Source organism: Salmo salar, chromosome 07 (assembly GCF_965601325.2).
Source record: "Salmo salar chromosome 07, fSalSal1, whole genome shotgun sequence".
Taxonomy (NCBI): Eukaryota; Metazoa; Chordata; class Actinopteri; order Salmoniformes; family Salmonidae; genus Salmo; species Salmo salar.
Window position 1 is genome coordinate 22,992,607 of NC_138297.1, and position 21,644 is coordinate 23,014,250.

Here is a 21,644-nt window from a genome sequence, read left to right on the forward strand (position 1 = left end):
TTTGTATGGTCTTTATTCCTTTGGAACTTCTGTGAGTGTGATGTTTACTGTTCATTTTTATTGTTTATTTCACTTTTGTTTACTATCTATTTCACTTGCTTTGGCAATGTTAACATATGTTTCCCATGACAATAAAGCCCCTTGAATTGAATTGAATTATATAGATGGTAGTGCATTTTGAATGATCCGATATTCTCTTCCCCTTATCTCTCAGAAGATACTCTGAGGATAGAGAAGAAAAGGAAACCGGAACTAAAAATCTATAAAATAGACTTCTGAATGTATCTGTTCGCATGACAGTAACCAGCCATTCTAGAACTGTTATCAAAAGACAGAGAACTTAACTTCACGATGCTATGTGATGTCATAATGTAACTTCGAGGCAACGGTGAATAGAATCACAAAACAAGGCATGACGTAGCCTAGATCAACTTTTATCAGATAAAATTAACAATTTATCACAGGGTTGACCACAAGATGGCCCTGTTGCATAAGTAAAGAACCCCTTTACCGTCCCTATAACAAGCAATTGGTTCACAGTGACGTTCATCTTTTATATCTAAACCATAGGTTATCATTGTGTATAAAAAAACATTCTACAACAGCATGTCAGTAGTTTTACCGTAATTTTACAATTGCAGCGAGTTACTGCTGAAATTATTAATTTGCTTGTCATCAGTATCACAAGTGTTTCTGGGTCACAGTCTTGCTGCTGCATGTGTACGTGTCATCCGTTTCCTGCCTGCGCTGTCCAAGGTGCTGCATTCGAGATTATGGTTAAAATCAACATTATGGTTAACCAACATGGTGAGCCGAGATGTCAAACTGAGCTGTGCTCACTGCTCTCATCCTGTGTAAAGTTTTAGTAGGTTATTTGTGAATAGGCTACAGAACCCATAGTCTTTTCTTCTTTTTTTTACTAGGCAAATTAGGCTACTGGATATTGGGCCAGACAGTTCAATGTCGGACAATACTGCTTCACAAATGTTTCACTCCTGTCCTGATAGGCTATCACCACCCCCCACCCCCCACTCTTTTTTTTGGTCCACTGAAACAGGAAGTTTAACGGCTGCTGCTTACCCGTGTTCTCTTTATTTCACCTCTATAGATACACACTCTCAGTCGCCTCACCCAGACACCCACGGATATTGTTACAGATATATCAGCGCAATGGAGGTATTCAAGGAGGCAGTGGATTACCTGGAGACACAGCATATCCCAGGCAAGTACATTAGTGTGTGTCTTGCCATAAGTGTGTGTTTGTATGCATGTTTTCTTTCTGTGTAAATGATGTGTGTGTTTCTACTCTACCTCAGTGGAGGCTGTCGGTGGTACAGGGCCTGATCCACTGGAGGATGATGTGTTCCCAGAGGAGGATGTGTTCTCCCCCCTCCAGACAGGCAGCATGGACCTGCCCGACACCCCCGTGAGTTATTGCACTATGGCGCCTTCCATGGCGCCTACCTCTCCTATTGGTCACACGAAACACACACACGCTCACACACACACACACATACATACACACACACATTTACAGCAGAGTGTTTTCTCTGTCTTTAAGGTCCTGCGTACCCCGGAAGATATGCTGGTCAGGAGGCTCATGGTCCTGAGAACGGTGCTGGACAGTGAGAAGATCTACCTCAATGAACTAGAGACACTGTTAATGGTCCCCCCCCACACACACACACACACACACACACACACACACACACACACACCACACACACACACACACACACACACACACACGAACACACTGCTCAGGGGCTTTGGTGTGTTTATTTGTTTCTAAGGGTCCTTAAGCACGCGGTTATGTATTGTGGCATACAGCATCACTTGCAATAACAATTACAACACACGTTTTATATCGGCTCTGTTGTCGGGTGGCACATTGCTTCCTCCTGTAGCCACAACACTTCTGTAATTCTTTGTTGAGAGAATGACTTCTGTCTTTTGTCCAGGGCTTGATTTCATTATGAAAACCATGCTCCCTTCCCTCTCTACCTGCTGACTTCACCTCACAGTCGTGAAAGGGATAAGGTGTAATATTTATGGTAGCTCATGGTGTAATATGGTAATATCTCCACCTAAGCTTCTGGAAAGGATTGTTTTCTCCATATTGCTTACACCTAGTGAACTAGGGCTGAGGGAAGTGGGTGAGGTTTTGTATTGGAATTCAACCAGAGTATATTACAAGTAGGCAGCATTAGGAGTGAGTGAGTGTGATAGGAAGTGGTTTTGCAATAACGAGTGACCAAGTCCTTTTTTTATCTCTTAATTTCTCTTCTCCTTTATCTCCATGTCATTATAATAGTCATGCTTCTGCTTTTGTGTCAACAAGCAACACAAATAGAGAAACAACCCCCATTTGGGTTGGTATCGTAAGGTTGGTCAGACCCACCCATGTTGAAAAGTTTGGGCTGTTCTTCCAGACGCTTGTGTTTAGTGTGAGTGCTGTATGACAGTGTGTAAAGCTTAGTGTGTAAGAGAGAATTTGTAGTGTGCGTTTGTGTGCGCTGTGAGAGTAGGTGTCAAAAAGGCTTTTGACAGATACATGTGTACTGTGTGTCTATATTTACCAACGTGTGAACATTTAAGCTGTGTTCGTCACTGTCTTCTCACCTCCCTCTTTCTCAACTTTTTTTCTCACACCCACTTTTTGTCTCTCTCTCTCTCACCTCCTTCCTTCCCCAGCCTATGAAGGCCTTGAAGGCCACAGCAGGGACGTCTCAGCCAGTTCTATCCAGCCAGCAGGTCCGATCTGTGTTCTATCAGGTGCCAGAGCTCAGAGACCTGCACAGAGACTTCTACACTTGCCTGAGGGACCGCCTGGGGCCGCTGGGGCCACAAATACACCCAGAGACAGACTCGGGGCAGGGGCCGGGGAAAGAGCAGGGGCAAATGGGCTTCCACCTAACTGTTGGAGACCTCTTCCTTAAGATTGTGAGCTACTCCTTCTGCTCCATCCATCCATCCTTTTATTGACCCACTATCAGCTACAGGTGTCTTATTTCACACCTATTCTCACACACACAGGTGAGCCAGCTAGGTGTGTATCGTGGTTTCATAGATAACTATGAGAGTGCTGTGGAGATCGTGAGGAGGTGTACTCAGACTGACCAGCGCTTCAGAATACTGGCTGAGGTAAGATTCAGAATACTGTCTGGGGTAAGCTTCAGAATACTGGCTGATGTAAGCTTTCAGAATACTGGCTGATGTAAGCTTCAGAATACTGGCTGATGTAAGCTTTCAGAATACTGGCTGATGTAAGCTTCAGAATACTGGCTGATGTAAGCTTCAGAATACTGGCCGAGGTAAACTTCAGAATACTGGCCGATGTAAACTTCAGCATACTGGCCGGGGTAAGCTTCAGAATACTGGCCGGGGTAAGCTTCAGAATACTGGCCGGGTGTCACGTCTGTGTGTAGATTCGGACCAAGGCGCAGCGTGAGTATCGTTCCATATCTTTATTATTATGTGAAACTTAGCCAAACAAACAAACAATAAACTATAAACAAACAACAAACCGTGACGACAGAGGTGCAACATGCACTAACTCAAAATAATCTCCCACAAACACAGGTGGGAAAAACAACTACTTAAATATGATCCCCAATTAGAGACAACGATGACCAGCTGCCTCTAATTGGGAATCATACAAAAACCCCAACATAGAAAAAAGAAACTAGAACACAACATAGAAATAAACAAACTAGATAAATCCCCCAGTCACGCCCTGACCTACTCTACCATAGAAAATAAGAGCTCTCTATGGTCAGGACGTGACACCAGGGTAAGTTTCAGAATACTGACCGGGGTAGTTTCAGAATACTAGCTGGGGTAAGTTTCAGAATACTTGCCGGGGTAAGCTTCAGAATACTGGCCGGCGTAGTTTCAGAATACTAGCCGGGGTAAGTTTCAGAATACTTGCCGGGGTAAGCTTCAGAATACTGGCCGGGGTAGTTTTAAAATACTAGCCGGGGTAAGCTTCAGAATACTAGCCAGGGTAAGTTTCAGAATACTAGCCGGGGTAAGTTTCAGAATACTAGCCGGGGTAAGCTTCAGAATACTGTCCGGGGTAGTTTCAAAATACTAGCCGGGGTAAGTTTCAGAATACTAGCCGGGGTAAGCTTCAGAATACTAGCCGGGGTAGTTTCAGAATACTAGCCGGGGTAAGCTTCAAAATACTAGCCGGGGTAAGTTTTAGAATACTAGCCGGGGTAAGCTTCAGAATACTACCCGGGGTAGTTTCAGAATACTAGCCAGGGTAAGCTTCAGAATACTAGCTGGGGTAAGCTTCAGAATACTGGCCGGGGTAAGCTTCAAAATACTAGCCGGGGTAAGCTTCAGAATACTGGCTGGGGTAAGCTTCAGAATACTGGCTGGGGTAAGCTTCAAAATACTGGCTGGGGTAAGTTTCAGAATACTAGCCGGGGTAAGCTTCAGAATACTGGCTGGGGTAAGCTTCAGAATACTGGCCGGGGTAAGAGAGACAGACATTACTGATTTGGAAATGTGTGCATTGCAACATCTCTCTCTCTCTCTCTCTCTCTCTCTCTCTCTCTCTCTCTCTCTCTCTCTCTCTCTCTCTCTCTCTCTCTCTCTCTCTCTGTCTCTATGCACTTGATATCTCGAACGAAACACATTAATTATTCGAAAATTCATTGTTGAAGTTGTGCGATATTACAACCTTCTCACACTCCCTCTCTCCTGTTTTCAGAGTATGATGTTTTATAATGGATCAGACAAATCTAAGACTGAATACACCTTTGAGGGTAAGATGAAGGTTTTACCTCTTGTTAAAGAGTCACTGCATGTCCCTCCACCCGCCACTGCATGAATCACATGTTGTTTGAATCCCTCCAGCTCTCCTGTACAAGCCTCTGGACAGAATCACCAAGACAACCTTAGTGCTGCATGTAAGAGTGTCCCCCCCCATTCCGTCCATCCATTCATTTTTCTGTAACCACCGACACTCATCTCTACACTTACCACTCTATCTCCTGTCTTCCTCCCCTTCCCATTTTCTTTCATCCTTCCTCTTTTCTCCCTCCTCTCTCTCCCGTCTCCTGTATAGGACCTGTTGAAGCACACTCCACAGACGCATGGTGACCACCCCGTGCTGCTGGAGGCTCTGAGACTGTCCCAGAGCTTCCTGTCTGGGGTCAACGAGGGGTCACAGTGCAAACAAGAGGTCACCCTCAGCAGGGGCATGGTGAGATGGACAGAGAAGGGACACACACACAGACACACACACACAGACAGACAGACAGACAGACAGACAGACAGACAGACAGACAGACGTAGATCCACGCACTTGCACACACACTGACGATGCACAGTGCAAACACACCCTTATGATGCACACACATGGACACACACACCTACTTTAACGACACACCCTCAAATAGTTTCACACACCATATCATAACCATCGCTGTATGTGTGTGTGTGTGTTGCAGCGGCGTCAGCTGATGCGTGATGGCTTCGTGGTGGATATGTGTGAGGGGGGGCGTAACCTTTGCCATCTCTTCCTGTACACTGACCTGCTGCTGTGCACCAAACTCAAGGGCGGGGCCCAAGGGTGAGTGACAGGTCCAGAATGTGTGTGTTGAAGTTTATTAAGAGACTTTCTTTTTTTTAAATCACACAGAATGTGTGTGCATGCATTTGTCCATTTGTTTGTTCATTTGTGTGTGTGCGTGTGTGTGCGTGCGTGCGTATGCGTGCGTGCATGCGTGTGTGTGTGTGCGTGTGCGTGTGTGTCCTATCTCCCAGTAAGCAGGCCCACTACAGGTTCTGTTGGTACCTGCCTCTAGCTGGACTGAAACTCCACTGGGGACCAGAGATGGAGCGCACCACAGACACACACCAGCGCATACACACCATGAGAGCTAAGATGTACGTCCTCAGACACGAACTGCGACAGATCATGGTGAGTCTTTATGTGTGTGTGTGGAGTGTGTGGAGTGTGTGGAGTGTGTGTGTGTGTGTGTGTGTGTGTGTGGTGAGTGAGGTGAGTGAGTGAGTGTATTACCCAATAGAACCATTACTCTGTAAAGTAGTCAGATTTAAAATATTAACTTTGTGTGTGCGTGTGTGTGTGTGTGTGTCCTACAGAAGAATGTCCCACTGAAGTCCTTGGCCAGTCGAACTACAGAGCGAGGCAGGAAGAAGATGGAGCAGCTTGAACTGATGTTTCTCACACACTCTCCCTTCCTCCCCCTGGAACTACACAGCCCCAGCGGCAAGGTGCACGCACGCACGCACACACACACACACACTCATTTGTTTTACGATCCTTGTGGGACCAAACAATTGATTCCCATTCAAAATACTATTTTCTCTAACCCTTAACCCTAACCATAACCCTACATTTAACCCCTAACCCTAATTCTAACCCTAATTCTAACCCTAACCCCTAAGCCTAAAATAGCCTTTTTGGTTGTGGGGGACCAGCGAAATGTCTCCACTTGTTTGAATTTTCCATGTTTTACTATCCTTGTGAGGACTTCTGGTCCCCACAAGGATAGTAAAACCAAAAAGACACACACACACACACACACACCCACACCTAAACCCTCATACACATACATCCCCCTCTGTGTGCGTTATTTTTCAGAGCCACACTCTGGTGATGTCATCTCTGTATGAACTAGAGGAGTGGAGAGAGGCCATCCACAAACTCACCGGAGATAGTGAGTGAGAGGGTAGTGGGAGTGAGTGAGTGAGTGAGTGAGTGAGTGAGTGAGTGAGTGAGTGAGTGAGTGAGTGAGTGAGTGAATTAGTTAATGAGTGAGTGAGTGAGTGAGTGAGTGAGTGAGTGAGTGAGTGAGTGAGTGAGTGAGTGAGTGAGTGAGTGAGTGAATGGTGTATGAGTGATTAAGTGGGTACTGTATGTGAGTGAGTGAGTGAATTAGTTAATGAGGGAGTGAGTGAGTGAATGGTGTATGAGTGATTAAGTCGGTACTGTAGTGGTGAGTGAGTGAGTGAGTGAGTGAGTGAGTGAGTGAGTGAGTGAGCGAGCAGTTGTGTGAGTGAATTAGTTAATTAAGTGGGTACTGTATGTGAGTGAGTGAGTGAGAAATTGTGTAAGTATGTGAGTGTGTGTGTGTGTGAGTGATTGAGTGTGAGAGAGTGAGTGATTGAGTGTCTGAGTGAGTTTGTGAGTGTGTGAGTGAGTGATTGAGTGAGTGAATGAATGAGCAGGTGTGTGAGTGAATTAGTTAATGAGTGAGTGAGGGAGTGAGTGAGTGAATGGTGTATGAGTGATTAAGTGGGTACTGTATGTGAGTGAGTTAATGAGTGAATGAGTGAGTGACTGAGTGAGTGACTGAGGGAGTGAGTGAATGGTGTGTGAGTGATTAAGTGTGTACTGTATGTGAGTGAGTTAATGAGTGAATGAGTGAGTGACTGAGTGAGTGACTGAGGGAGTGAGTGAATGGTGTGTGAGTGATTAAGTGTGTACTGTATGTGAATAAGTGAGTTAATGAGGGAATGAGTAAGTGAGTGAGTGAGACATGACATCAATGGTTGTAGTTTGTTGCACAGTATGTCATTCAAGTGGTCTATGATGTGTGTGTGTGTGTGTGTGTGTGTGTGTGTGTGTGTGTGTGTGTGTGTGTGTGTGTGTGTGTGTGTGAGTGTGTGTGTGTGTGTGTGTGTGTTATTTCTCAGACATAGAAACGATTCCTCCAGATCTGCTCACCTTGACCAGCTCCTGTGTCAAACTGAGAATGACCCAACAGCCTCCCCTACACAGCATACTGCCTCGTGAGACATAATTCAGACACACCTTTCTCATGATCACTTCCGTTCACTTTCTCTCTCTTTATCTACCATACTCTACATTTCACCGTCTCACTCGCTCTCTGCCGCTCTCTCTCATGAAGTGCAATTGGTTTGATGACACATTCAATTCGTTTTAGCCCAATTTTTATAAGTATTTCAATTTGAATTTGTTTTTTAATGGCGTAGAATGCCCTGCGTGCTTTCTCTTTCAGTTAATTCACTGCCTCATTTAGGTGTCCAGTTGAGCTTATTTTTAAACCTAATTAAATGTGCTGTGTGCAGTACTCTATATATTTTGTACCAATTGAGATCTTTGGTCTAATTCCCTGAGATTTGTATCTTCTCTGGAAAATCGTTATTTTTGAATTTTTGGGGTTTACTGCCAGGGCCCAGGTCTGGCCGTACTGTTCTAGCAGGTCCAGGCTCTGCTGTAAGCCATGTGCTGTGGGTGACAGCAGGCACAGGTCATCTGCGAAGAGCTGGCATTTAACCTATGAATAGTGGAAACTAAAACCAGGGGCTGAGGATTTTTCTAGAATAGTGAATATGTAAATATTGAAGTGCAGGGCTCAGATGGCAACCCTGGCGAAGGCCCTGCCCATGGTTAAAGAATTCTGTTATTTTCTTGACAATTTTGATGCTGCAAAGGTCATATGTTTTACCCCCTACACCACTTTCAATAACTTTGTATAACAGTCCTGTATGCCAAATAGAATCAAATGCTTTTTGGAAGTTGATAAAGCAAGCAAATGTTTTGGTATTATTTTGGTGGACATGTTTATCTATCAGGGTGTGTAGGGTGTAAATATGATCGGTCGTGCGATGTTTTGGTATAAATCCAATTAGGCTTTTACTCAAGACATTGTGCTTATTATGGAAGTTTAGAACTCTTACATTTATAATACTACAGAAAACCTTCCCCAGGTTACTGTAAAAAAAAAATCCCTCTGTAATTGTTAGGGTCAGTTTTGTCTCCGTTCTTAAAGATTGGAGTTATGAGTCCCTGATTCCAGATGTCAGGGATATAACCTACACTCAGGATCAAATTAAACCGTTTTAATATAGCCAATTGAAATTTTGCACTAGTGAATTTGAGCATCTCATTTAGGACGCCGTCAGGTCCCCATGCTTTTTTAAATCTGAGGGCCTGAAGTTTCTTATAGAGCTCCTGGTCAGTAATTGGAGAGTCCAATGGATTTTGATTGGCCTTTATAGCTTTTTGTAATCCATTCAACTTCTCATGAATTTGGCATTGTTCTGCGTTTGCAACAATTTGAACGGTGTTGCAGAGTGTTTTAAATGGGTTTTCCATATGTGACCATTTTGTATCGCTAATTCTTCTAGTTTCGATTTATTTCGTTTTTTCCAATTTTGCCAGAAGTTGTTTGTGTTTATGGATTCCTCAATTAGTGTCAGCTGCATGCTGTTGTCCGGTGCTTTTTTGGTTCTGAGTGTACGTTTATAGAGTTTTAAAGTCTCACAGTATTGAAGGCGTAATTCACCATTATTTGGGTCTCTGTGCTTTTGATTGGATAGTAAACAAAAAAAAATTCTTAGCATTTTACAATCTGCATCAAAACAGTTTTTTGGGTTTGTTTTTTATCCATTTCAGTTGTGCTTATTTTGCCGTTTGCCTGAATATATTGTTGATGTTTTTTTAGTGCTAGATTGATGCCTTCTTTACAGTGAGTGGATGTGGTATCCAGAAAGTTATCGAAGAGTGTTTAGATATTTCGGTTACTTGTTGCTTTCTGGTATTCTTATGTGCTCTTTTGAGCCCATCTGCATGAACTTCTGATTTTGTACAGCTTACTGGGCTGTGAATGTGTGGCTGGTTGATCTGGTCCTGTAGAAGCTTTGTGTTTAAAAAAAAAAAGAAGGTGGGGGGGTCTCTCAGTCTCTGCTGCTGCTGGTTCTACTAGCACTGCCTCAGTGGCCATGTTGCTATGGTTACCGCCAGTAAACAGTTGGAGCTAGCCAGTAAAATTTGAATTGAGCCATTCTGCACGATTAACATTGCTTTTTCAACTCACACTATGTCAATCTTTTCCTCCTGTGTTGATCTTCAGTTGTACAATTTCATTACCAAGATATATTTAGCTAATTTAATTTTGTTAATCTCACTCTTAACAACCAGAAAATTATAACCAGTCAGGAGCTGTTCTTCTGCATGACTGCCTCTCTCTCTGTCTCTCTCTCTCTCCCTCTCAGAAAGTGAGGAGGAGTCTCTATGTGGGACTCTCAGTGTAGCCATTCACTCTGCCTGTGGATTACAACAGCCAGCCAGTGAGTATCCGCACACTGTATCTACTATATATCTAACACTATCCAAATGCATACCACAGTGTCTATATCTTACCCAGACACAGTACATACAGTGGGGGAAAAAAGTATTTAGTCAGCCACCAATTGTGCAAGTTCTCCCACTTAAAAAGATGAGAGAGGCCTGTAATTTTCATCATAGGTACACTTCAACGAGAAAAAAAATCCAGAAAATCACATTGTAGGATTTTTAATGAATTTATTTGCAAATTATGGTGGAAAATAAGTATTTGGTCACCTACAAACAAGCAAGATTTCTGGCTCTCACAGACCTGTAACTTCTTCTTTAAGAGGCTCCTCTGTCCTCCACTCGTTACCTGTATTAACGACACCTGTTTGAACTTGTTATCAGTATAAAAGACACCTGTCCACAACCTCAAACAGTCACACTCCAAACTCCACTATGGCCAAGACCAAAGAGCTGTCAAAGCACACCAGAAACAAAATTGTAGCCCTGCACCAGGCTGGGAAGACTGAATCTGCAATAGGTAAGCAGCTTGGTTTGAAGAAATCAACTGTGGGAGCAATTATTAGGAAATGGAAGACATACAAGACCACTGATAATCTCCCTCGATCTGGGGCTCCACGCAAGATCTCACCCCGTGGGGTCAAAATGATCACAAGAACGTTGAGCAAAAATCCCAGAACCACACGGGGGGACCTAGTGAATGACCTCCAGAGAGCTGGGACCAAAGTAACAAAGCCTACCATCAGTAACACACTACGCCGCCAGGGACTCAAATCCTGCAGTGCCAGACGTGTCCCCCTGCTTAAGCCAGTACATGTCAAGGCCCGTCTGAAGTTTGCTAGAGAGCATTTGGATGATCCAGAAGAGGATCGGGAGATTGTCATATGGTCAGATGAAACCAAAATAGAACTTTTTGGTAAAAACTCAACTCGTCGTGTTTGGAGGACAAAGAATGCTGAGTTGCATCCAAAGAACACCATACCTACTGTGAAGCATGGGGGTGGAAACATCATGCTTTGGGGCTGTTTTTCTGCAAAGGGACCAGGACAACTGATCCGTGTAAAGGAAAGAATGAATGGGGCCATGTATCGTGAGATTTTGAGTGAAAACCTCCTTCCATCAGCAAGGGCATTGAAGATGAAACGTGGCTGGGTCTTTCAGCATGACAATGATCCCAAACACACCGCCCGGGCAACGAAGGAGTGGCTTCGTAAGAAGCATTTCAAGGTCCTGGAGTGGCCTAGCCAGTCTCCAGATCTCAACCCCATAGAAAATCTTTGGAGGGAGTTGAAAGTCTGTGTTGCCCAGCGACAGCCCCAAAACATCACTGCTCTAGAGGAGATCTGCATGGAGGAATGGGCCAAAATACCAGCAACAGTGTGTGAAAACCTTGTGAAGACTTACAGAAAACGTTTGACCTGTGTCATTGCCAACAAAGGGTATATAACAAAGTATTGAGATAAACTTTTGTTATTGACCAAATACCTATTTTCCACCATAATTTGCAAATAAATTCATTAAAAATCCTACAATGTGATTTTCTGGATTTTTTTTTCTCATTTTGTCTGTCATTGTTGACGTGTACCTATGATGAAAATTACAGGCCTCTCTCATCTTTTTTAAGTGGGAGAACTTGCACAATTGGTGGCTGACTAAATACTTTTCTCCCCCACTGTACATACAGTATATTCTACCCTCATACTCCACTGTAACACAAACCAGTAAGCTCTTTAAACAGACTGTCTCACTACTCCCTCCTAGGTGTGTATGTGTGTGTGGAGTTGGATGGCTTTGAGTTCTATGAGAGCCAAGCCCAGACCCATTCCTCTGTCAGCAGCCTCAGCCCTCACTGGGACCAGGTAAGATGCTGTACCCAGGCTAGATGTTTTCACGGATCCACCTGTACCTGAATACCCGAGACCCGGTCCGGGACCCAGAATTCGAAAATAATGTCACGGATCTAGGTCGGATCTGATGTGAGAGGCTGCTACTTTATATTGTTGTTTGTAACTGTGTAGGACATGAAATAGCCTCTATCTCAAGGCCATCAGACTGTTTAACAGCCATCACTAACATAGAGAGGCTGCTGCCAACATGCTGACTCAAATCTCTGGTCACTTTAATAAACGGACTTAATAAAGGTATCACTAGTCACTTTAAATAACGGCACTTTAATAATGTTTACATAGAGGTATCACTAGTCACTTTAAATAACGGCACTTTAATAGTGTTTACATATCCTACATTACTCATCTCATATGTATATATACTGTATTCTACACCATCTACTGCATCTTGCCTATGCCGCACGCCACCGCTCATCCATATATTTATATGTACATATTCTTATTCATCCCTTTACATTTGTGTGTATAAGGTAGTTGTTGTGAATTTGTTAGATTACTTGTTCGATTTTACTGCATAGTCGGAACTAGAAGCACAAGCATTTCGCTACACTCACATTAACATCCGCTAACCATGTGTATGTGAACAATAACACTTGATTTGATTTGATTTGAAAGCGCATATGTCAATTAGCCTAGCTAGCTTAACTAGCTTCTCCAGGTTTGATGCAGTCAAGACAGGTACTACGTAATCATATTGGATTATAAATAACCTAGCTATGGCAGTCATTAATCTACTATAGCGTGAGTTGGCTTGGTTGGTTGCTGTCTCTCTCTCATCTCTCCCTCGCGCCTCCCTGTTATCCATGTCACTTGCTACAAATAGCAGGCCCCTCACCTCTCTCTGCCTCCTCTCCCTCGTGCTTTATCAGCTCCGGGAAATAAAGTAGCTTAAAAATGGACTTTTCTGCTGCTTCCATCACTTGGATCGGACCGGGTCTGGATCAGACCAGGTCTATACGAAACAGGTCTAGTTGTCCTTGAGTCTGTTCAGAACGGGTCTCTATATGTAAAAAACATTATTTATGCAGATATTGAGTCCGGGTGGGAAAGCCCCAGGTCCAACTTTTTTGACCCATGAAGGCCTCTAACCCATGCTAGCTCTACCAGCAGCCATTTTGAAAGGTGGAATCATTATCTTACCTATATTTTTGTTACAAATGTAGGATCTTAATTTGGGCCAGTTTGCTACAGCAGGAAAATAATCCTGTAGCAGCAGGAAATGTGAATTATTATGTTGATTATAATTAACAGGAAATGTGAATTATTAAGCTGATTATAATTAATGGACATTGTCTTAGGGGATGATACCATTTTCATACGGGAAAATGTTAAACCTCAAATACACTACAATTTTTAAATATCCTGCATTGCATCAAAGTTCTCCTGCAACAGAGTGATCAAATTAAGATGCTACATCAGTAAATAATGATGATGCTTTTCAGTGATATTTCAGTGATGATGCTTTTTATTCAAATTTTTCTTTTAAAATACCATTTGAACTTAGTCATCAATACTCCTCTTTGACAGTGGTTTGTGTTTGTCCTCAGGAGTTCTCATTCCAGGTGGATGGGGCTCAGAACCTCAGGGTGCTGGTTGTGTTACAGCCAGAGGTAGGAGAGAGCTGTGAGGACCGAGTCCTTGGCAAGACCTCCATACAGGTGTGTGTCTGCATCTGTGCCTAGATGTGTGTATCGTGATCTGTTCTCCCATGTTTAGAAGGGGTGTGTGTGTGTGTACATACATGTGTGTTTCCATCTGTTTAAAGGTGTATACTGCGTGTCACAGGCAGCTGGTGGCACCTTAATTAGGGAGGACAGGCTCATAGTAAAGGCTGGATTGGAATCGAACACATTAAACACATGGTTTCCTTGTGTTTGATACCATTCCATTCACTTCATTCCACATTCCACATTCATTTCACTTCATTCCACATTACTTTGAGCCGTCCTCCCCTCATCAGTGTCCTGTGCTGTGTGTGCATGTGTGCGTGCGCCTGTGTTCACCTGTTCATGTGTATGTGTTCTAGCTGGACCCAGCCCTCCTACAGAAGCGATGGAGGAGACAGACCGTATCTCTAGGCCAGGTGGTTGTGACTCTGTCTCTAAAGTACTACCCTCACCCTCTAGACCGGCCCAGTTTGGCCCCCGCCCAGCAACAGCGTATCTTCTGCATGCCTATTGGAACTGTGGCACAGTGAGTCCTGTCAATCATTACAAATAGTCCAATGAGCTTTAAAGACCTGAGATTTTGGCACACTGGGTGCATCTCAATTCTCTATGGCGGTGTCAGGTAGCCTAGCAGTTAAGAGCGTTAGGCCAGTAACCAAAAGGTGGCTGGTTGTAATCCCTGCGCAGACGGGGTCAAAAATGCCCTTGAGCAAGGCACTTAACCCTAAATGCTCCTGTAAGTTGTTAAAATGTGTCAAACAAATTTTCCACGGTCTTCAATGAGGTCCGGGGGGGCCAAACTGAAAATTGGTTATATTTCCCCCCATTAAAATTTGCTAAATATAGTCCTCTATCCATAGTTTTTTGAGTTTTCGATTACTCCCTGACTGTCTATCTTTCATTTGGGTGATTATTAGCGAGCTGGACAGAGTCAAGAAACTGTTTGAATGTAGGTCCATTATCATTTCTACACAGTTTCCATTTGCCTTTAGTCATTTTAAAGTATATTGAGTTCGTTCCTCCCCCCTCAAAAAAATGTTCTATCTTTTTTTTTTATCATACCACCCGCGGGCCGGATTGGACCCCCCGCTCTAAAGTGACTTCCTCTCCTTATCTCATCTCTTAACTCATTTATTTGTAAGATCATTTTCAATGACAGAGGACTTTTCAACATAGACCTCAACATGCAACACACAACACGTCTCCCTCTCCTTGTCTGTTTAATAGTGGTAGGAAGTGAAATGAAACCACAATGACGGTCGTAACTTCTTGTAATATAAGAATAGCAGATGTGGCAAGACAAGAATGGCATGAAAAGAGAAACCACACTGTGTGCTTTCCATTTCTCTGAATTGAAAGGAGTCATTGCTCTTTGTGTGCATTGCATGTTTCATGTCTCTAGGATAAATTCAAATAATTCAAAACACCATATGAACATCCAAGACAAGTTTTTCTACGATGCCGATAGCATATAATGTGTGTATGTGCTGTATGTAGAAACACAACCCGGAGTGTGTGTCTGTGTGTGTGTGTCCTCTTCCAGACAGGAGGGAGTCCTGGTGCCACATGTGGTGCGTTGCTGTGTAGAGGAGGTGGAGAGGAGAGGGATGGAGGAGGTGGGCATCTACAGGCTATCAGCAGCTACCAGTGACATCAACAACCTCAAGACTGCCTTCAACACCAGTGAGTCTGTGTGTGTTTTTGGTGGGGCTGGAGGTCTGTGGTTCAAGTATGTTGTGGTCTAATGTCAACTTATACTCTATCATCTATCTATCTATCTATCTATCTATCTATCTATCTATCTATCTATCTATCTATCTATCTATCTATCTATCTATCTATCTATCTATCTATCTATCTATCTATCTATCTATCTATCTATCTATCTATCTATCTATCTATCTATCTATCTATCTATCTATCTATCTATCTATCTATCTATCTATCTATCTATCTGTCTATCCTTCTAGATCTGCGTGAGGCAGTGTCCAGGTTGAGGTGTGTAGATGTGAATGCTGTCTCAGGTATACTGAAGCTCTACTTCAGGGAGCTACCGGAACCCCTTATACCTACAGAGCTGTTTCAGAGCTTCACCAAGGCGTTGGGTATGTCACACACACACACACACACACACGGACACACGCGCACACACACGCACACACAATTCTCCACTCATACCTGTGTTGTTTCTCTCTGTTAGACATCCCAGACCTGAGCTCCAGGAGTGTGTCCATGTTGTCTCTGCTCCAGTCCTGTCCCTCCGTCAACCAAAACACGTTCCTGTTCCTACTCCACCACCTCAAACGGTCTCTCTCACCTCTTCTCAATACTTGTTTTGCAGAAAGTATGTTACTAAAAACATGATACTTTTAACATATTACATGTTACTATTTACATTCGGTCATTTAGCAGACACATTTATCACAATCTTAACAAGCATCATATCCATGTAATGCCGACCTGACATTGCGTACCATTGTATTTTCCACATGTATTTTTGCCAAAGACATCATATCCTCACATGTGTCTTTGTAAATGACATCATACTCTCACACGTTCTCCAGAGTGTCAGATAGACAGGAATTGAACAAGATGCCTCTGATGAACCTGGCCACTGTGTTTGGTCCCAGTCTACTGCGCCCCCCTGCGGCTGTTCAGGGGCAGAGCAGCCCGCCAGTGGACATCTCTCAGGAGGTGGTGGTGCAGGTTGGTCATAGCATTTCAACTGGGCCTCTGTGGAGAAATAATAATGATTACCTTTATAATACAATATGGTGAAGATACAGCATTTGTTCTAATACACAGATAGAACACCTGCTCTTTCCATGACATACACTGACCAGGTGAATCCAGGCAAAAGCTATGATCCCTTATTAATGTCACCTGTTAAATCCACTTCAAATCAGTGTAGATGAAGGAGAGGAGATGGACTAAAGAAGCATTTTTAAGCTCTGAGACAATGGAGACATGAATTGTGTATGTGTGCCATTCAGAGGGTGAATGGGGAAGACAAAAGATGTAAGTGCCTTTGAAAGGTGTATGGTAGTAGGAGCCAGGCGCACTGGTTTGTGTCAAGAACTGCAACTCTACTGGGTTTTTCACGCTCAACAGTTTCCCGTGTGTATCAAGAATGGTCCACCACCCAAAGGACATCCAGCCAACTTGACACAACTGTGTGAAGCATTGGAGTCAACATGGGCCAGTATCCCTGTGGAACACTTTGACACCTTGTAGAGTCCATGCCCCGATGAATTGAGGCTGTTCTGAGGGCAAAAGGGGGTGCAACTCAATATTAGGAAGGTGTCCTTAATGTCTTGTACACTCATTGTACTTTGGCAATGCATCCTATCTCCCTTCTTATCTCTATGGCTTTAACTAACCAAGTAATGTCAAAACAGTGATTACCTGATATTAAGGAAACGAGGATGCATCATTTTTTTGGGGTTGAAAGAGTACATTGATTTCAAACAGTCGTCGAACAATTATGTTTCTCTGTCCCTCTATGTGTACAGGTCCAGGTTGTGTATTCCTACCTGCAGTGTGACAACCTGCCAGCAGCCCAGACCTGCATACCACATGACACAGCGACCACTGAGGAGGATTAGACAACAAGTGAACCAACTCCTGGAAACATCACGGTTGGCCAACAGAAATTCAGGAGAGAAAGAAAGAAGACTTGTAAACTACAGACACTGTAAAGATTAAATATATTTATTTGGGTTGACAGACCTGTCCTTTACTTTATATGACGTACTAGGTCCTAGGAGGTAGAGAAATGGACAGCGGATGCACATGGGAGGGTGTAAGGAGGTTGTTGAGATTGGGGTGAGTCTGTGTGTCACACAGTGTAGATGTTGTAAAAAGGTTGGGGGTCACCTCCCTAGCTTGAAATCCCATCAGTTATGGTTCAAATCCAACTAGACGGAGTTCACACACACACACACACACACACACACACACACACACACACACACACACACACACACACACACACACATACGCACACACACTCCCAAGCCACTAGACTGCTAATAATTCATAAAAATTGCCACAAGACAATTTTTATTGACACTCCCTCTCTCTTGTACACTGCTGCTACTCGCTATTTGTTTGTTACCTATGCATAGTCACTTCACCCCCACCTACAGGTACACAACTAGCCTGTACCCCTGCACATTGACTCGGTACCGGTGCCCCCTGAAAATAACCTCGTTATTCTTATTGTGTTTCTTTTTATTATTACTTTTTATTTTAGCTTACTTGGTAAATATTTTCTTCTTCTTGAACTGCACTGTTGGTTAAGGGCTTGTAAGTAAGCATTTCACGGTAAAGTCTTCACTTGTTGTATTCACCGCATGTGGCAAATAAAGTTTGATTTGATTTGACATCATCACTACCACATCCACCCCAATTGGGGAGGGGGAGTCCTTTTCAGGCCCCACTCCCACACCACCTGGACAGGGTAGGCTAATGTTACCTCTCCCCCTCAGCCTTTTGATCCCTAATCCCACCTATCCTTACCCCGGGCCCCCCAACCCTTTCTCCTTCTTCTCCCTCTCTCTCCCACCACACATTCCCACAGACTCTGAGCGTTTCGGGAAGCCCATTGCGTGGTGTCAGATGTGTGTGTGTGCCCGCCTGCCATAACAACGTCCAGACCGCGCCTGGAAACAAAGAAACGTGGAACCCTCGCTATGGCCCCTGGTGTCATAAATCACCTGTCCCCACTAACCCTGCGACTGCCAAAATAAGGTTCCCATTGCAAACTACAAACACATCATAGCACAATGGAGCTGGAGCCTGGAGAAGCTGTTTCTGAATAGTAGAGGGGAACAGACATCCATGACCAAAGGCTTCAGAGGACAGACAGGACTATATAGTATATTTAGGGTGGAAGGGTGGGAGGTCAAATGTACCATAAGCAAGGCTAAGGATAGGTAGAGGTGGTTAGACAGAGCAAAGGCGAAAGTATGTCATGCATTAACCCAGAATGAATGAACAACACCCGTGTGTGTCACTTTGTTATAGTCAAAGGATATAACTGGGTTGTAACAGTAACAGTATAAAAATATATTGGCACTGAAAGTGAGCTGTGCTGTATTTGTAACCTCCTGTAGCTAGCTGTAGAGAGAGAGAGGGCCTGGTGGACAGAGGGGTGGGTTGGGGGGCAGAGAGAGGGGAGGTCTGGTGGACAGAGGGGTGGGTTGGGGGGCAGAGAGAGGGGAGGTCTGGTGGACAGAGGGGTGGGTTGGGGGGCAGAGAGAGAGAGAGGAAGCCTGGTGGACAGAGGGGTGGGTTGGGGGGCAGAGAAAGGGGGCCTGGTGGACAGAAGGGAAGGGTTGGGGGGCAGAGAGAGGGTAGTGAGGAGGGGTGGGAGAGGGAGGCGGAGGGGTGCGAGGGGCAGGAGTTGGCCAAAGTCGAGGCACGCTTGATTAGTCCTAATCTGGGGGGACTCGGGTTGCCGTGGCCGCAGCATGTCCGTATGGAAAGCATGCGGGCAGCGGATCAGAAGGATTGACCTCTCCCTTTCAGGTTAACAGAAGCTGTGTGTGTGTGTGTGTGTGTGTGTGTGTGTGTGTGTGTGTGTGTGTGTGTGTGTGTGTGTGTGTGTGTGTGTGTGTGTGTGTGTGTGTGTGTGTGTGTGTGTGTGTGTGTGTGTGTGAGGGGAAGCGCAAGAGCCACACAGCTCGTTGAACTTCGACTTGGGTGTTTGATTCTGGGAATGTGTGTGTTTGTGTGTGAGAGAGACTGAGGGACGAAAGAGGGAGAGAAAGGACATTTGAAGAGAGAAAGAAATAGAGGAGAGAGGGGGATAGAGAGAGAGGAAATAAGAAGGGAAGATAGGAGAGAGTTTGCAGGAGGTCTAATTGAACTTTGGCTCTGGCTGCGGTGCAGACCTCATGCCTCGTAAAAGCCTCTATCACAGGCAGTAAACATGGCACCTCTCGACAACACACAGAGGCAGTTACAAACACCATGTAGCATCTAATCCCTCACACACACACAGCCTCCTAGTGTGTGTGTGTGTGTGTGTGTATGTGCATGTGTGCATTTGTGTGTGTGCATGTGTGCATTTGTGTGTGTGTATATATACGTGTCCATATAGTACCAGTCAAAAGTTTGGATACACATATTCATTCAAGGGTTTTTTCTTTATTTTTACTGTTTTCTATATTGTAGAATAATAGTGAAGAGATCAAAACTATGAAGTAACACATATGGAATCATGTAGTAACCAAAGAAGTGTTAAACAAATATTTTTTTGGGGGGGGGAGATTCTTCAAAGTAGCCACCCTTTGCCTTGATGACAGCTTTGCACACGCTTGGTAATCTCTCAACCAGCTTCACCTGGAATGCTTTTCCAACGGTCTTGAAGGAGTTCCCACATATGCTGAGCACTTGTTGGCTGCTTTTCCTTCACTCTGCGGTCCAACTCATCCCAAACCATCTCAATTAGGTTGAGGTCGGGTGATGGTGGAGGCCAGGTCATCTGATGCAGCACTCCATCACTCTCCTTCTTGGTCAAATAGCCCTTACACAGCCTGAAGGTGTGCTGGGTCATTGTCTTGTTGAAAAACAGATGATAGTCCCACTAAGCGCAAAATAGATGGGATGGCGGATCGCTGCAGAATGCTGTGGTAGCCATGCTGGTTAAGTGTGTCTTGAATTCAAAATAAATCACAGACAGTGTCACCAGTAATGCACCCCCACACCATCACCCCTCCTCCTCCATGCTTCACGGTGGGAACCAAAAATCTAAATTTTAGAGTCATAAGACCAAAGAACAGATTTCCACCAGTCTAATGTCCATTGCTTGTGTTTCTTGGCCCAAGTCTCTTCCTCTTATTGGTGTCCTTTAGTAGTGGTTTCTTTGCAGCAATTTGACCATGAAGGCCTGATTCAAGCAGTATCCTCTGAACAGTTAATGTTAAGATGTGACATTTTCAGGATTGGCTGAACTTCATTGACTGACCTTTGCTTATTTGAGCTGTTCTTGCCCTAATACGGACTTGGTCTTTTACCAAATAGTGCTGCCTTCTGTATACCACCCCTACCTTGTTAAAACACAACTGATTGGCTAAAACACATTAAGAAGGAAAGAAATTCCACAAATGTACTTTTAACAAGGCACACCTGCTAATTGTAATGCATTCCAGGTGACTACCTCATGAAACTGGTTGAGAGAATGCCAAGAGTGTCCAAAGCTGTCATCAAGGCAAAGGGTGGCTACTTTGAAGAAACTGAAATATAAAACATATTTTGATTTGTTGAAAACTTTTTTGGTTACTACATATGTATTATTTCATATTTGTATTGTCTTCACTATTATTCTACAATGTAGAAAATAGTTTTAAAAAAATGGTAGGTGTGTCCAAACTTTTGACTGGTATTGTATGTGTGGAGGCAAAACTTACACTTGCTACCGTCCCTCATGCATGTGTGCTTTTTATTTTTTGTCAGTATTTGCATTACATATGTAAATAGCAAATTGCATAAGGTTTACAAACTGTACTGCAAAGCTTGTCTGAATAAACCATAAGACAACTTGTATGCTGTAGGCTTACAGTAGTTGTATTCTCAGTGCTTGCAGGTCACTAGCGTGTGTGTGTGTGTGTGTGTGTGTGTGTGTGTGTGTGTGTGTGTGTGTGTGTGTGTGTGTGTGTAAGCATTCAAGTGTGTGTGTGTGTGTGTGTGTGTGTGTGTGTGTGTGTGTGTGTGTGTGTGTGTGTGTGTGTGTGTGTGTGTGTGTGTGTGTGTGTGTGTGTAAGCGTTCAAGTCTGTGTGTGTGTGTGCTGGGGGAGTTTTCTGATCAAACTCACTGTCGTCAGGGGGTCAACTGTGAAGACGGCTGCTGACAGGTGTTCCTGGAAAAACAGAGCAGGTGCATCTCTCTTTCTCTCTCGCTCTCTCTCCCAACCCTCTCTCTCGCTCTCTCTCTCTCGCTCTCTCTCCCAACCCTCTCTCTCTCCCAACCCTCTCTCTCGCTCT

The 21,644-nt window shown here is 44.0% G+C and overlaps 1 protein-coding gene across 1 annotated transcript; it reads left to right on the forward strand.

Annotated features, from left to right (window-relative positions):
* Positions 1 to 932: 932 nt before the first annotated feature.
* On the forward strand, positions 933 to 18,040 carry si:dkey-33c9.6 (active breakpoint cluster region-related protein). The gene is made up of 22 exons (XM_045721708.2): positions 933 to 1,222; positions 1,317 to 1,426; positions 1,562 to 1,666; positions 2,695 to 2,943; positions 3,037 to 3,144; positions 4,721 to 4,775; positions 4,867 to 4,919; positions 5,078 to 5,215; positions 5,463 to 5,584; positions 5,779 to 5,935; positions 6,121 to 6,252; positions 6,623 to 6,698; positions 7,678 to 7,773; positions 10,003 to 10,077; positions 11,843 to 11,940; positions 13,536 to 13,646; positions 14,015 to 14,181; positions 15,199 to 15,338; positions 15,626 to 15,760; positions 15,856 to 15,961; positions 16,220 to 16,361; positions 17,168 to 18,040. Exons 1-22 carry the CDS (start codon positions 961 to 963, stop codon positions 17,258 to 17,260), a joined length of 2,730 nt encoding a protein of 909 aa, XP_045577664.2. The 5' UTR covers positions 933 to 960; the 3' UTR covers positions 17,261 to 18,040.
* Positions 18,041 to 21,644: the final 3,604 nt, after the last annotated feature.